General features: G+C 42.8%; 2 protein-coding genes across 2 annotated transcripts in view; one reads left to right on the plus strand and one right to left on the minus strand.

Annotated features, from left to right (window-relative positions):
- Positions 1–198: 198 nt before the first annotated feature.
- ccdc80l2 (coiled-coil domain containing 80 like 2) lies at positions 199–8,138 on the minus strand. Its single transcript, XM_058057623.1, has 11 exons — positions 7,895–8,138; positions 7,745–7,833; positions 7,502–7,672; positions 6,779–6,930; positions 6,429–6,719; positions 5,142–5,358; positions 4,913–5,069; positions 3,242–3,533; positions 2,374–2,477; positions 585–665; positions 199–506 (listed from the first exon to the last, which is right to left on the minus strand). Exons 1-11 carry the CDS (start codon positions 8,136–8,138, stop codon positions 199–201), a joined length of 2,106 nt encoding a protein of 701 aa, XP_057913606.1.
- A 3,798-nt stretch (positions 8,139–11,936) lies between these two features.
- The window catches only part of nnt (nicotinamide nucleotide transhydrogenase), a 29,802-nt gene continuing 26,606 nt past the window's right edge, over positions 11,937–15,132 (plus strand). The window contains exons 1-2 of the mRNA XM_058057583.1: positions 11,937–12,035; positions 13,926–14,129. Of these exons, the coding sequence (XP_057913566.1) occupies positions 13,976–14,129 (154 nt within the window). The 5' untranslated portion in view covers positions 11,937–12,035; positions 13,926–13,975. The remainder of the gene's footprint in view (positions 12,036–13,925; positions 14,130–15,132) is intronic.

Consider the following 15,132-nt stretch of genomic DNA (forward strand, 5'->3'; position numbering starts at 1 on the left):
ATAATAATAATAATAATAATAATAATAATAATAATAATAATAATAATAATAATAATAATAAATAAAATCATGATGGAAAGTTAATAAGTCCAGAAAGCCTGAAACTGCGGTGCACACATGTAAGTATCATGTAGTAGTATGTAAGTACATCATACGTAAGACGCCTTCATTGTGCTGCACTGTATATACAACTACATATTAGGCTACATCCTCATCGTATCCATGGTAACGCTCCCCCTCGCCGCCTCCTCCTCCTCTTCCCGACTCCTCCGGGCAGTGAATCCCGAGCAGCTTCTGCAGCTTTTCCTCCTGCAGTCGGCGCTCCATGGAGTCCACCAGGTCGTAGATGTTGTCCAAGGACCACATGGGGGACGGGAACCACGCCTTGACGTCTCCGTCCTTGCCCACCACCAACATGCTGAAGTAGTCCTTGCTGATCTTCAGCTGATCCCGCAGGTTGGCGACGGCGTGGCGGGCTAAGGGCTCCACCTGGCTCTGACTACGACCTGCAGGGAGATTGAGTAGATGTTTGACCTGCAAACCTGCACGGTGGACGGAATCTGGAGGGGAATGAGCGGGTTCACCGTTGAGGGGGAAGAGCTCTAGCGTCCCCGAGGATTTGTCTCCAACCCCGATCAGCTTCAACACGGCAAAGTGGCGAATACCTGCATGGAGGGAAGAGTCTTTATGGTAACCAGAAGAAGGTCAGAATGGTTTAACACCAGAATACTACATTGGTACTACAGTTCTAGGTCAGAATTTTGGAATCACGGAACTCAATGATATCATGAAGTTGATCTGCAGCAGAATACTACAATGGTACTACGTTATAGGTCAGAATGGTTTAATGCCAGAATACTACATTGGTACTACAGTTATAGGTCAGAATGGTTTAACACCAGAATACTACATTGGTACTACACTTATTGGTCAGAATGGTTTAACGCCAGAATACTACATTGGTACTACAGTTATAGGTCAGAATGGTTTAACACCAGAATACTACATTGGTACTACAGTTATAGGTCAGAATCGTTTCACACCAGAATACTACATTGGTACTACAGTTATAGGTCAGAATGGTTTAACGCCAGAATACTACATTGGTACTACAGTTATAGGTCAGAATGGTTTAACGCCAGAATACTACATTGGTACTACAGTTATAGGTCAGAATGGTTTAACGCCAGAATACTACATTGGTACCACAGTTATAGGTCAGAATGGTTTAACACTAGAATACTACATTGGTACTACAGTTATAGGTCAGAATGGTTTAACACCAGAATACTACATTGGTACTACACTTATAGGTCAGAATGGTTTAACGCCAGAATACTACATTGGTACTACAGTTCTAGGTCAGAATTTTGGAATCACGGAACTCAATGATATCATGAAGTTGATCTGCAGCAGAATACTACAATGGTACTACGTTATAGGTCAGAATGGTTTAATGCCAGAATACTACATTGGTACTACAGTTATAGGTCAGAATGGTTTAACACCAGAATACTACATTGGTACTACACTTATTGGTCAGAATGGTTTAACGCCAGAATACTACATTGGTACTACAGTTATAGGTCAGAATGGTTTAACACCAGAATACTACATTGGTACTACAGTTATAGGTCAGAATCGTTTCACACCAGAATACTACATTGGTACTACAGTTATAGGTCAGAATGGTTTAACGCCAGAATACTACATTGGTACTACAGTTATAGGTCAGAATGGTTTAACGCCAGAATACTACATTGGTACTACAGTTATAGGTCAGAATGGTTTAACGCCAGAATACTACATTGGTACCACAGTTATAGGTCAGAATGGTTTAACACTAGAATACTACATTGGTACTACAGTTATAGGTCAGAATGGTTTAACACCAGAATACTACATTGGTACTACACTTATAGGTCAGAATGGTTTAACGCCAGAATACTACATTGGTACTACAGTTATAGGTCAGAATGGTTTAACGCCAGAATACTACATTGGTACTACAGTTCTAGGTCAGAATGGTTTAACGCCAGAATACTACATTGGTACTACAGTTCTAGGTCAGAATTGTTTAACACCAGAATACTACATTGGTACTACAGTTATAGGTCAGAATGGTTTAACGCCAGAAAACTACATTCGTACTGCAGTTCTAGGTCAGAATGGTTTAACGCCAGAATACTACATTGGTACTACGGTTATAGGTCAGAATGGTTTAACACCAGAATACTACATTGGTACTAACAGGGGAGTTCAGGACACGACCGACTGGGTTGAAATACAAGCACTCTAAACATTGTCGTATTCCCTGGACTAGTACTGAGTAGGGCTAGTAGTAGTATCAGTAGTAGTAGTAGCAGTACTGACCAAGGTGACATTGCTGCCCATTGAGAGCAGAGAGCTGCTGTTGGAGAGAATAGTCATCCTCAGCTGGAGCGGACAGCAGCAGGAGTCTCCTCTTGGACATGAACCTACAAGCAGATTGCATCATGTCAACATCATGGCTCCTTCTCCTTCTTGTCAGAAGGACGTCCTACGCCAGGGGTCTCAAACACGTGGCCCGCAGGACACTAGTTTGAGGCCCCCGCCTTGATATGAAAGTTTAATGTTAGTGCCGCCCGCGCAAGTTTGATATGGATGCTGTATGGTATCATGTACCCAGAAAAAATTATTACGTTTGATTCATGTTCATGTTAAAGGTTAAATAACTGTTAATAGTTATCCTCCCTATCCGTGTGGAAGTGGTAAGTTTTTGGCTTTTTTAAGTTTAAAGGAAATAACTTGGAGGCTACCGTTTAGGTCGCTAGCTCTCTAGTTTGTGAGTTAGCATGTGTCTCAAGACCCTGCAGTTGCGCAATATGTTGTAAATAAAAAGAGTATAAATGTGACTATAGTCGTGTTTTGTCATGTCTACAGGGCTCTAATAATGCTTTGTTCATTTTAATCTGAAAAAAATAATTTGTTTTTATTATTATTATATGTGTTTATTACTGATTGATTGATTTTATTTTGTGTAGAAAAATAAAAAAGATATTTGAGAACAGTGTGTTTTATCAGAGCTTTTATTGTAGAAAATCGGAACCAAAGCAAAGTTTATTCATTTTTCTGTTTTTAATAAATGCGTTTTTTTTGTTTTTTTGGGAAAACCTGATGCGGCCCAGCCTCGCCCAGACCCTAGCTCCAGTGGCCCCCAGGTAAATTGAGTTTGAGACCCCTGTCCTACGCGCTTTCATACCTGAGCAGGGGGTTCTCCTGGTCGGATTGCTGCTTGTCGGCTCCACAAGTTGGAGGATGTTTCCTCTCTTCTTCCTTTTCAGCGCTCCGTGAGGGAAAGCTATCCACGTACTCCAACATGGCCGTGCTGGATAGCGGGGCTTCAAAGACTCTCTGGGGCTTGATGTCGTAGTCGGTGATGGTCATGGAGAAAAGGTCGGGGGAAGACAAACCCAGCTCGGATCTCAGCAGCGGCGTCAGGTCCGAATCTGACAGCTGCCGACTCACCAGCGAATCGAACGCAGGCTCCGACTCTTGGACACGCAAAAAGACACAACGCCACGCAATCACTGGACATCATTGACGCGTTGAACAACAGTCAGAGATGAGCAGTTCATGCACCATACTGATGTTCTGAACTCCTGTTTCTAGCACAACCTTCAACAGCGCCTCTGCTGGCTGCAGCCAAGTAGTGCATGCCATTTTTCTTGGATTGCGTCCAATGTTGATAACAATTATTCAGTAATTCCTCGTTTAGGGCGGCTAGTTGTTTACAGACCCGACCACTTAAATAAATGAAACATTTTCATCATTAGAGCATAGAAACCCTTTTTACATTATTAGAGCCCCGTAGACAAGAAGTAACACCCCTATAGTCACTTTTACACTCCTAATTTTTGTTTACGTCAAAAAGGTCATGCTACAGAATCACTGTAGGGACAGATGACCGACTCCGGCACATCAAGCTAGCAAGCTAACTAGTCAGCCTCTCCAATTTACTTGTTAATTTTAAAATGAAATCTGTTTTTCTAAATACGGGCTTTAACATTATTAGAGCCCTGTAGACAGGACAATAACACCCCTACAGTCATCTTCATACTCCTATTAGTCTTTGTTTACATGTAGGGCAGTGCTTCTCAGTTCACGAGTCAAATTCTCAGTGTTTCACTCCCTCCCTGAAAGTTCCCTGGCCCCCTGGGGGGGGGCTGCCCCACTATTTTAGAAGCCCTGCAGTAGGGACATAAGAGACGCCCGACATGCTAACTACTTAGCCTCAAACAAGCAGGGGTGCTGCTCCATGAGATCTCATGGAGAGGAGCCAGTTGAGGTGGCTCGGGCGTCTAGTCCGGATGCCTCCCTAGCCCAGCCAGGAGGAGACCCCGGGGTAGACCTAGGACACACTGAGGGATCATGTCGCACAGCTGGCCTGGGGAGGCTTGTGTCGTCCCAGTGGGACTGGAGGGGTTGGGGATGGCCAGAGACAGAGAAATCTGGGACTGCTGCCCTCGTGACTCGGACCCGGAGATCGGTGGAAGAAAAAGGATGGATGCATCAAAACCTGCTAGACTTTTGCCCTCCTGGTGACAAGAATGGTCTCCAGGCAAGGGTCTGAAGGAAAGAAGGTAGAACAGAGAACACGGGCATCGATCCCGTTACCTCTCGCATGCTAGGTGAGCTAATTCCTGTGTCGGAGCAGGTTGGTTCTTCTGAGAGCGATTGGGTATCTCAAGCTTTTTTGACATTCTTGTAGGATTTCAACCCTTTTAAAAATTACTTTTTGCTGCTTTTTAAAAAAAAGCTTTTCTTGTGAAAGGATGCATTGGCATTTCCTCTTTGTTGGTCCTGGTCCAACATGACTTCTATCTGAGTTCTAACAAAGATGACCTTCAAGAAATACGGCAAGGCGTCTTACCGAGTTGGTGGTGCTGCAGCGTGAGCGTGGCGTCGGCGCCTTGGCCCACGATGGCTGCCACGGTGACCTTCCTGGCGGCAAGCTGGCAGCGCTGTTTGTCGTTCTGGGCCAGCTGCTCCAAGTACAGCTTGCCGTCTCTGCCGGGGGTGGACATCAGCTTCCGAGAGTGGAAAAACACAAAGGCGGTGAAGCATTTCAACCATGGATGTTCCTGAAGAAGACTTCTCACCATCAACCGTCTTTTCCCCTTCAAATGCTCCAGAAAGTCCTTCAAGGCACTTCTGTCCTTCTCGCTAACTTCTTTGTTGGACTTCTTTCCTCTTCCTTTCTTCCCTTTCTTCCCTTTCTTCCCTTTGTCCTTCTTCTTTTCCCTGCTTTTGTCCTCTTTGACATGAATGCTCTCCTCAGAGGGCATCCTCGGCCCCCCATCCGGGGTGGCGTCCGGCCTGCCGAAAACCATAAACCAAGAACACCAGTACCATGAAGAAGAAACAGAAGTACCATGAACCAAGAATACAAGTACCATGAACCAGGAACACAAGTACCATGAACAAGGAACACAAGTATCATGAACCAAGAATACAAGTACCGTGAACCAGGAACACCATGAACAAGGAACACAAGTACCATGAACCAGGAACACAAGTACCATGAACCAAGAACACAAGTACCATGAACAAGGAACACAGTACCATGAACAAGGAACCCTAACCCTAACCACCCTAACCCTAAGCCCCAACCCTAACCCCTAACCCTAACCCCTAACCCCTAACCCCTAACCCCTAAACCCCTAACCCTAACCCCTAACCCTAACCCCAACCCTAACCCCTAACCCCTAACCCCTAACCCCTAACCCCTAACCCCTAACCCCTAACCCCTAACCCCCTAACCCCCTAACCCCCAACCCTAACCCCTAACCCCCTAACCCCCTAACCTTAACCCCCCTAACCTTAACCCCCCTAACCCCTAACTCTAACCCTAACCCCCTAACCCCCTAACCCCCTAACCCCCTAACCCCCTAACCCCCTAACCCCCTAACCCCCTAACCCCCAACCCCCAACCCCCAACCCTAACCCCTAACCCCCTAACCTTAACCCCCAACCCCTAACCCCCTAACCTTAACCCCCCTAACCCTAACCCCTAACCCCTAACCCCTAACCCCTAACTCTAACCCTAACCTCTAACCCTAACCCCCTAACCCTAACCCCTAACCCCCAACCCTAACCCCTAACCCCTAACCCCTAACCCCACTCTCTAACCCCGTAACCCCTAACCATACCCCCTAACCCCCTAACCCTAACAAGGGTTACACAAGGAACACAAGTACCATGAACCAGAAACACAAGTACCAGGAACACAAGTACCATGAACCAAGAACACAAGTACCATGAACCAGGAACACAAGTACCATGAAAGTACCATGAAACATGAGGCGGTGCTCCAGCTTGGCTGTTGATGCAAAGTGTAGTAGTATTGTAGTAGCAGACGGATGGAGTACAGTATACGTACTACACACCTTTGCTTGTTCACTTCCTCTTTTCCGGCCGACACGTGCGGAGGCGGGTGCCCCTTCTCTTTGTCCTCTTCCTGTTTGCCGCCACTGCCGGGTGCCCTCCTGGGGGCGGGCGCCTTACGGATGACAAACCTGGACCTCCCGTTGAGGATGTCTTGGACCTTCCTCTTCAGGGCGGCTTTCCTCTGCAACGCCGCCATCCGGCTGACGTTGCTGTGCCTGTGAGGACCGAGGACGATCTTCTTCTTGCTCTTCTTCCTTGTCCGCACAACCTTCTTCTTGGCGCTGTGGCACCTGGTACGTGGGAGATCAGGTTTGAGGTACGCGTCCAGGAGAGGAAGCGTTGCACAAACCTTAAGTTGGAGCCCTTTCTGGTGATCTTCTCCAGCTTCCTCATGGGGAACTGATCGATCATCTCCAAGATGGCCTCCACGCGCACCGGGTAGGGGAAGCGCTCGCTGACTCTCAGGTTTTTTTTCAGCACCAACATGTTGAAGGTTTGCTCCTGAAGGGGATGAGAAGTCAGATCATAGTGCTAGCGTCACGATCTGCCGGCACCGCAGAGCGGCGGTTAAGTCGATATGGCTTTCACCAAGAACCGCGGCTCCCCGATGCAGACAGCACTCGTGCAGCCCCCAGACTGTGAACCTTGGATATTTTGGAAAACAACACTTGTAGCTTGGATAGATTTCATCTCAGCTTTGGTATACAACTGGAAAGTTCACTCTTTTTTTTTTAACCTCACAAGCTAGGAGACCAGGGTTCAATTCCACCCTTGGCCATCTCTGTGTGGAGTTTGCATGTTCTCCCCGTGCATGCGTGGGTTTTCTCCGGGTACTCCGGTTTCCTCCCACATTCCAAAAATATGCTAGGTTAATTAGCGACTCCAAATTGTCCATAGGTATGAATGTGGTGTGAATGGTTGTTTGTCTATATGTGCCCTGTGATTGGCTGGCTACCAGTCCAGGGTGTACCCCGCCTCTCGCCCCAAGACAGCTGGGATAGGCTCCAGCACCCCCGCGACCCTCGTGAGGAAAAAGCGGTAGAAAATGAATGGATGTTATTATTGGGACTACCTGTGTGAGTTCCAGGTAGTGCAGCAGTTTGGTGACAGTGTCAGGGTCCAAGCTCTCCACAGTGGCGTCTCCTTGTACGCTGGTGCTCTGGATGCGGCCTTCCATCATGGCGTTCTGGATGACGGTGACGATGACCGTGTCTCGTTCTGCCAGACGGCAGTTCAGGGATTTCTAAAGGAGACAAATCAGATTGTCAGCCTCTTCAAAGTACCGGAGTCCCTTGCGGTTTTACGCCTGAACCACCTGATCCGCGTCCTCCAGCTGCTTCTCCATCATACGGAGGTAGTGGTCGTTGTGGGAGGGGGCTGCTATCACCCACAGACGCTTTTTACCTGGACGAAGAAGAGCTTATAGAAACAGTCAATTGCCATTTGCACGTGTTTCTTTACGTGCCTGCAAAATCCGAAAGAAAATCCAACTCCGGTCCAAACTCTCCAGCTTCGCCGCGACGCTGTCCGTTCTCATGCAAGCCAAGCTCCATTCCGGGGGGAAGGTCCGAATAGTCTCCCCAGTCCTTCACATTGGGGTCCAGATGGCTCCCGGTCTTGCTGGGTCGTGAAATCTGCAAGCTGGGCTGACTGAGGCTCCACAGTGCAAAAAGCAAAAAAGAGCAAAAGCTGCAAAAACTGCAAAACATCCTGGCCATGATCCACGGAGACTTTCATTCAGAAGGAGTCACCCCAGGAACCAAAACACCTTTTCAATCCTGCTCATAAGCCTCGTTTGGTGGGAACCGGTGGGAGCAGGAGAAGGACCAAAAGACGTGAGGACCACAAGCCGGCAGAGTCAAGACTGAGGAGCACACACATATACACACACACACACGCATACACACACACACTAGCTCATCTGGACTTGCTTATGCGGCTCAGAGAGAGGAATGTATCAAAAGTGTTTCACGTGTGAACATTTTTTCTGTTTCCTGCTCTTCTTCTTCTTCTTCTTGGACACTTTTTATAGCGTGCTAGTTTGTGCTTGCTGTGAATTGCATTTGACCTTCTGATGGCCTTGGGGGCGTTATTTATGATGGCTGCCTGACGTCCTGCTGGGTAAATATGCCCACGGAAATCCCAGTGGTAAAGTTGACTTCAAAGGAAAAGGGAACCTTAACAAACACCACCCAATAAAAATAGCGTACACCAGAAAGTAAATAAATAAATATGACCCACCGAGAAATGACAGGAGGGATTAATATCTACTTTGCTCTTTTTTCATATTCTTGCATTAGTTTTTTTCCGAAGTTTTTCAACTTTCCTCTTTTTTCTTTTCATAATATTATGAATTTATTCCCATCAAATCTCGCTTTTATTCCTAATATTTTCACCTTATTCTCTTAAAAGTACTGCTGTTCTTCTGTTTTTTTTTTCCATTTTTCGATTATTTCATTATTTTCATTGTCTTTGTAAATTTTTTTCTTATGATTATGACTTTATTACCATAACAGTAGGACTTTTTGTAACGTGAATAACTTTTCCACAACCTCATTTCCCCCCAAATCCAGTCTTTCTTTAATATTTCCACTTGCTACTAAAATGATTGTTTTCTTTATGAACATTATTACAACATTATTCTTCTAAAATTTTCATTCGAATCCAACTTTTTTTCTTAATATTTTGAATTTGTATTTGGAATTGTATCTGGAAGTGAACTCTGAAAGAAGTTTGGGATGTCTCAAAATGCTCGCTTTCAGAGGGTGTGGTAAAACTGATCCTTTGTGACATCACAGAGGGGCGGACTTCCTTATATGGGCGTGGTTGTAGAGATTAGTAGATTGTAGCAGATTGTGGAAGATCTAGAAAGCTTTGTGTGGTGGTTATTGTGTATAGCTGCTCTATAGGAGTCCACAACTCAATACAATGGACCCAACTTAATTTTTCTTTTTGCTCTTAATAATTATATTTTATTATATATAAATTACACCTGCTCTTTTCAATTTTAATTTTTGCCGTTGTTTTCTTTTCATTTTCAAGTATTTCAACTTTCCTCTTAAATAAACTTCACACAATTTCTCCTTGTGATATTATGACTTTATTCTTATGAAATAATAACTTTTTCACCAAATGACAATTTAGTTTGTTACTAATAATAGTTACATCTTAAAAAAAACAACTAACATCTTTAATAATTCAACTTTATGCTGTTAAAATGATGTATTTTTTTCACATTACAACCTTAAAATTTTGACATTTTTTATTAATTTTTATAGTGTTTTCTTAATATTTGGACTTTATTCTTTTTAAATTACTACTGATTTGAAGTTTGCTATTTTTGTAAAGTACTTTTTAAAATATATTAGCACAATCTGATTGGTTCCAATTCTCGTGTTATTTTTTACTTCATTCTTGTAAAATTACTGCAATTTTTTCCTGCTGTTTGTTTTCAGTTTTCTTGTTAAATGATTGAGATTGTGCCGCGGGCTGCAAGTGGCCCCTGGGCCGCACTTTGGACGTTAGATGGCTCGATGGTCATGTGGTGTGATTATTAAAATCATTTGATATTTGAAATATTTCCTCTAGTGCTGTTCTGCAACAATACATGTGCACGCATGAGTGATGCTATGATTATTATATTTGGGATTATGATTATGAGTATTATGAGGTGAACGTGTCCTGAGTATTGAGGGAAGACTTGTGTCCACGTCAGGTCCTCGCTTGTGCAGAAAGACAAGGCTTTGTGTTTGTCAGCCACAAGAAAAGGCTTTGAAGAAAATTCCAGCCATGTTAACGAGCCTCGGGTGTAATGCAAACCAGAAGTGTGTATGTGTGTGTGTGTGTGCGGGTGTGTGTGTCGGGAAGACAATCCCTAACACACTCAGTGACCCCCTTATAGAGTAAACACAGTCAATTTCAATGGGTTTGAAGATCAACATCCACAGTCAAATAAAAAAACTTCCTGTGATGGCGATTCAACTTGTGCATACCCATAACGCCTGTTAGGGGTGGCAAGGAAAAAAAGCACGAGACCAGACAATGCCGAGGTCGAGTCCACGAGAAGGAGACAAGATTTTAACATGAATTTTAAGAAAAGTACAAGGAAAAAATAGGACCCGACAAACAAATGCTACTCTTCTAATGTTAGCATTCTTGCAATGCGAACATGCTAATGTTAGCATGTTAGCACATAGCATAATAGTGTAAAGTGTTTATACATGTGTCTAGCTATGAAAATGACTAAAAACTCTAATATGCTAATATTAACATGCTAGCAATGGTAACATGCTATTACTTAGCATAATACTGGCAAGCGTTTATATAAGTTCCTAGCAATGAAAATGGCTAAAGTTATAATGGAGGGACAACAGTGGAGGGACAAAGTTAACATGCTAATGTTAGCATGCTAACACATAGCATAATAGTGCAAAGTGTGTATACATGTGTCTAGCTATGAAAATGAATAAAAACTCTAATATGCTAATATTAGCATGCTAGCAATGGTAACATGCTAACACCGAGCATAATACTGGCAAGGCTTTATATAAGTTATATAGGTTCCTAGCAATGAAAATGGCTAAAGTTAACATGGGGGGACAACATTGGAGGGACAAAGTTAACATGCTAATGTTAGCATGCTAACACATAGCACAATAGTGCAAAGTGTGTATACATGTGTCTTGGAGATCCAGATCACACTCCAACATTTAATCTCTTCATCCATATCTAATTTCAGACAATTTCTCAAAATTTTATTCCAATCCATTCAAAACTTTTAAAGTTTGAACATATTTTGAACACAAACAGACAAACGCTAGCAAAAACTGCTTGATAGAAAGAAACCACATATTTAACCACATATATTATCTTTGTTTTTTATTAGTGACAACGTTTTAACTATTTTGAGTTAGTGATTTTCTTTTCCTATATTTTTTACTTTTGCTGCACGTAAGGTGCATTTTTAGAATATATTTTAGATAGATTTAAAATGTTCAATACAGTATAAGCGCTGTACATTTAATTAATTTCCAGCTGTGTATATTGCTTTAAATATGTTATTGCAACAACTCCGGTATTTACTCAATAACAGCTTCCGTAGACAGTAAACAGTGAAACAGCACTTCTTAGTGGAACTAAGGAGAAAATTATTATTTTCACAAACTGTAAAACAGCATACTCTAGTGGACATAATGAGCCATTTATTTTGCATTGTTTTGAGGCAAGTTTAATATAAATTTAAAAATGTGAAGGTGTGATCTCTTTTTTGAGAGAGAATAAGCACATTTATGAGGATTTTGTGTTTTTGCAAGACTTTTGCAAGGGAACATGCAGCTATCTTGAAAAAAAAAACGATAATGGAGGTTAGGTTATGAATTATGAACGAACGTGAGCACTGTTTCAAGAAATAGCGATGGAATAACCACCACATTTAGATTCATATCGGAAGTGTCAGGAATAAATTGATTTAAAAAAAGCATATTCCTCATTGGTACACATATTTATATGATCCAATAATATTACTGCCGCTTCTGCTAGATGACATCTTCCGGGTCGACAGAGAGTTCGCCTGCACACAAAAAGAAGACACCGGAGCGCCTGCAAAGGTCAGTGCTTTTATCTGACGTGAACATGCATCGTTTTTGTCACTTTATGACGTGCATGTGTGTCGCCGTGCACTCACGTCTTTGTGCTATTTTTGTTGTTGATCCCACGCATGGCCACCGGATGCTGGGACAGATGTGATTTATCTGCGCTAGCATGCTATGCTAGCTCCATGCTAGCTACTTCCTCCTCACCGGCCAGAGAGGACACATCTTATCATAATAAACACAGAAATGACATAATTTCATAATAAACAGACGTAAACATCGGTGGAATATTAAAGCGACTAACATTAATTCAACATCACTGGAAGTCGTTTATTTCATTTCTTAGTAAAAGACCTCATGCACTTTACAGAGTGACACTGTCATGTGGCGTTTGGAAAACATTGAATGACAGAAAAAATAGAACCGGGGGCGTTCATTCATAAATATGCTGGAATATGGAATCAATTATTTTCTTTGGGATTGAAAACTAGATAGAATGAGCGCATGTTGCCAACTATTCACATCGCTCGTGATTGAATGGAAGTGTTGCTGACGTGGTCAATTGTTTAATACCGACTTCTTTGAACGCAGCACTCTTGATACCAGCTGTGTCCCGTTTTTCATTGATTTGCTGATGTATGGATGTTTATTGATTTATAATCACGATGGCAACAAGGCCATCGTTTTGGCCTGATGACCCTCGTTTGGGAGAGTAAATGTTGGACTGGGGGCTGCCACCAATATTTGTTTTTTGAAGTAGTGACGTGTTCGAGTCCCAATACGATTGACTGAATAAAAGAACATATAGCATTAACCCTTTCGGCGGCCAGGCTTACTGTCAGTTTGAGAAATCATCAGTTTTTCGGAAAAGTTACTAATTTTCTACTTATTACTAATCTAATTTACTAAATTACTAATTTGCATAATATATAATATAATAATTTTGCATAATATGCATACTATGACGTCACCACCCAATTTGTGAGATCCCTGTCTCCACCACACCAGTTCATCAAAATGTGTGATCCACTTGTGATACTCCTCATCTCTCAAGCAAACCCATCCATCATCATCATCACTTGCAGCTTGATCTTGAACACCACTGCTACCTCAACTGCTATGATTTACAGCTACTGTATTATTACATACTGCAGATATAGAGTGCGGTATCTATTAAACCCGCATTGAAACTCGTAGCCCCCCTAAAGGGTCACCCTTCTTAAAGACGGGGACCACCACCCTGGTCTGCCAATCCAAAGGTACTGTTCCCGACTTCCACACATGTTGAAGAGACATGTCAGCCAAGACAGACCCTCAACACCCAGAACAATTCAGGGTGAAACTCCAGGGGGTCCACCCCTGGAGCTTTGCCATGAGGAGCGTTTTTACCACCCCAGGTAGCTCAGCCACGGTGATGGAACTGTCCTCTGACTCTGCTTCCTCCATGGGAAGTATGTCAGCGGGATTGAGGGCCTCAAAGTATTCCTTCAACCGTCCGACTATATCCTCAGTCGAGGTCACCAGGCCCCCGCCCCCTCTGTGAACAGTGTGGACCGGGCACTGCTTCCACAACCTCTCCGAGGACCACCGAAAGTCGTGCTCCATACTTCATCGAATTCCTCCCACACCCGAGTTTGTGCCTCGAGTGCAAAAAACAGAATCAAGTGAGCATGGAATCAGAAAGTGAGAGGCAATTTTGCAAAAGTTATCGAACATTATAATTGTGTGCGCCCTCTCGCTGAATGATTTTACTCCCCCCAAATATTTATTTTTAACCTCTTCAGTTCCGTTTTTATATAGTTTGCCCACTCCTGACACCATAGACGTGTAGGACCTTGTGCTACGTGTTCTTCATCTTGATACCATTCATGAACCACCACGGTGTCCCTGTTGTCTCGTCCCCAGGAGGAGTGCCGTCTGTCCTGCTGAGCTCCTGCTGCGTGTGTGGGTGCACCATGGCCAACCTCCTACGCGTCCTCGCGGCCAGCTGCTCTGCCCCCGTCTTCGGCGGGGTGTCCTGTTTGAAACTGCAGAGTAGACCCGCTATCAAAACAACATGCGTGCGCTTTTTTAGGACCCATCAAGCCCTCGGAAGATGCGCCAGTCCAGGTAGAGAAAAGCTTGTCTCTGCTTTGTGGTTGACCTGTACTTAGTATTTTGATAGCAGCATAATGTATACTATGTAGTATACATTAACTGTATAGTCAGCCTCACTATCATTAATCACTTGTCCTGTGCATCAGGCCTCGACCGGTGCCTCAAAAGATCATTTCCGCTCTATATCTTTATATATTAGATATATGTCTTCATATCTTTCCCTGACAGACTTTCATTTTGAAACTCTGCATTGATTTTTAACCAAATACGCAGACATCTTTTGGAGTTTTTTTTTTCTTTTTTACACAACATGCTGCTTGTTGTTTACTTACCGTTCAACTCAGGAACAAAGAAAAGGAAAATGTGTGCTAAGCTGCAATCAACCTACAAAGTAGCATCTTTATTGAAGATGGTGTATGATATGCTGCTGGCATGTTTTGCTTGTTTGCATAATTCTTTGTGACTAATAGTTATAATTGTGGGTTTTGCCTGCGCCCTCTTTTTTTTTTTTTTTTTTTTTTCCCCAAACTTATTTCAACTTTCCGGGCCTCAAGCAACCCTCGGTGGTCTCGGGCCTTGACATTTGGGCACCCTTGTTGTTTTATTGCTTTGAATACCTTTAACACTAATTATTGGAACGCAATATTTATCAATTTAATCGCAGATTAAAATGTAATTAAATGTGATTAAATTCTGAGTTAACTATGGACAAAATGTGATTAATCGCGAGTTAGAATACAACTTTTTTTCTCTCAATATTTTGCTGGGGGTTTTTCCCCCAATTTTCCAGCTTTCTTCTCATACATATGACTATCTCGTAACTTTATAACTTTTTCACTAATGTCATTTTCCAAAATTTACTTGTTTTCATTATTTAATAAATTTTAAAAAAATATTTCAGCTAATCCTACTAAAACATAATTTTATTCTCGTGAAATTATGACATGATTTATTATATTGTAACACCTTTTTTCTTTTTTTTTTCTCATAACATGTTGAATTATTATTATTATTT

The sequence above is a fragment of the Doryrhamphus excisus genome, chromosome 19, assembly GCF_030265055.1.
Source record: "Doryrhamphus excisus isolate RoL2022-K1 chromosome 19, RoL_Dexc_1.0, whole genome shotgun sequence".
Taxonomy (NCBI): domain Eukaryota; kingdom Metazoa; phylum Chordata; class Actinopteri; order Syngnathiformes; family Syngnathidae; genus Doryrhamphus; species Doryrhamphus excisus.

Bases quoted from the DNA above. Each gene is read 5' to 3' on its own strand.
- ccdc80l2 (XM_058057623.1), bottom strand. From the start codon at position 8,138: ATGTTTTGCAGTTTTTGCAGCTTTTGCTCTTTTTTGCTTTTTGCACTG. The intron at 6,931-7,501 runs GTAGTCCCAATA...CATCCCCTTCAG, and splicing joins ACTACCTGGAACTCACACAG to GAGCAAACCTTCAACATGTT. The intron at 2,478-3,241 runs GTATGAAAGCGC...ATCTGCTTGTAG, and splicing joins CAGGAGAACCCCCTGCTCAG to GTTCATGTCCAAGAGGAGAC.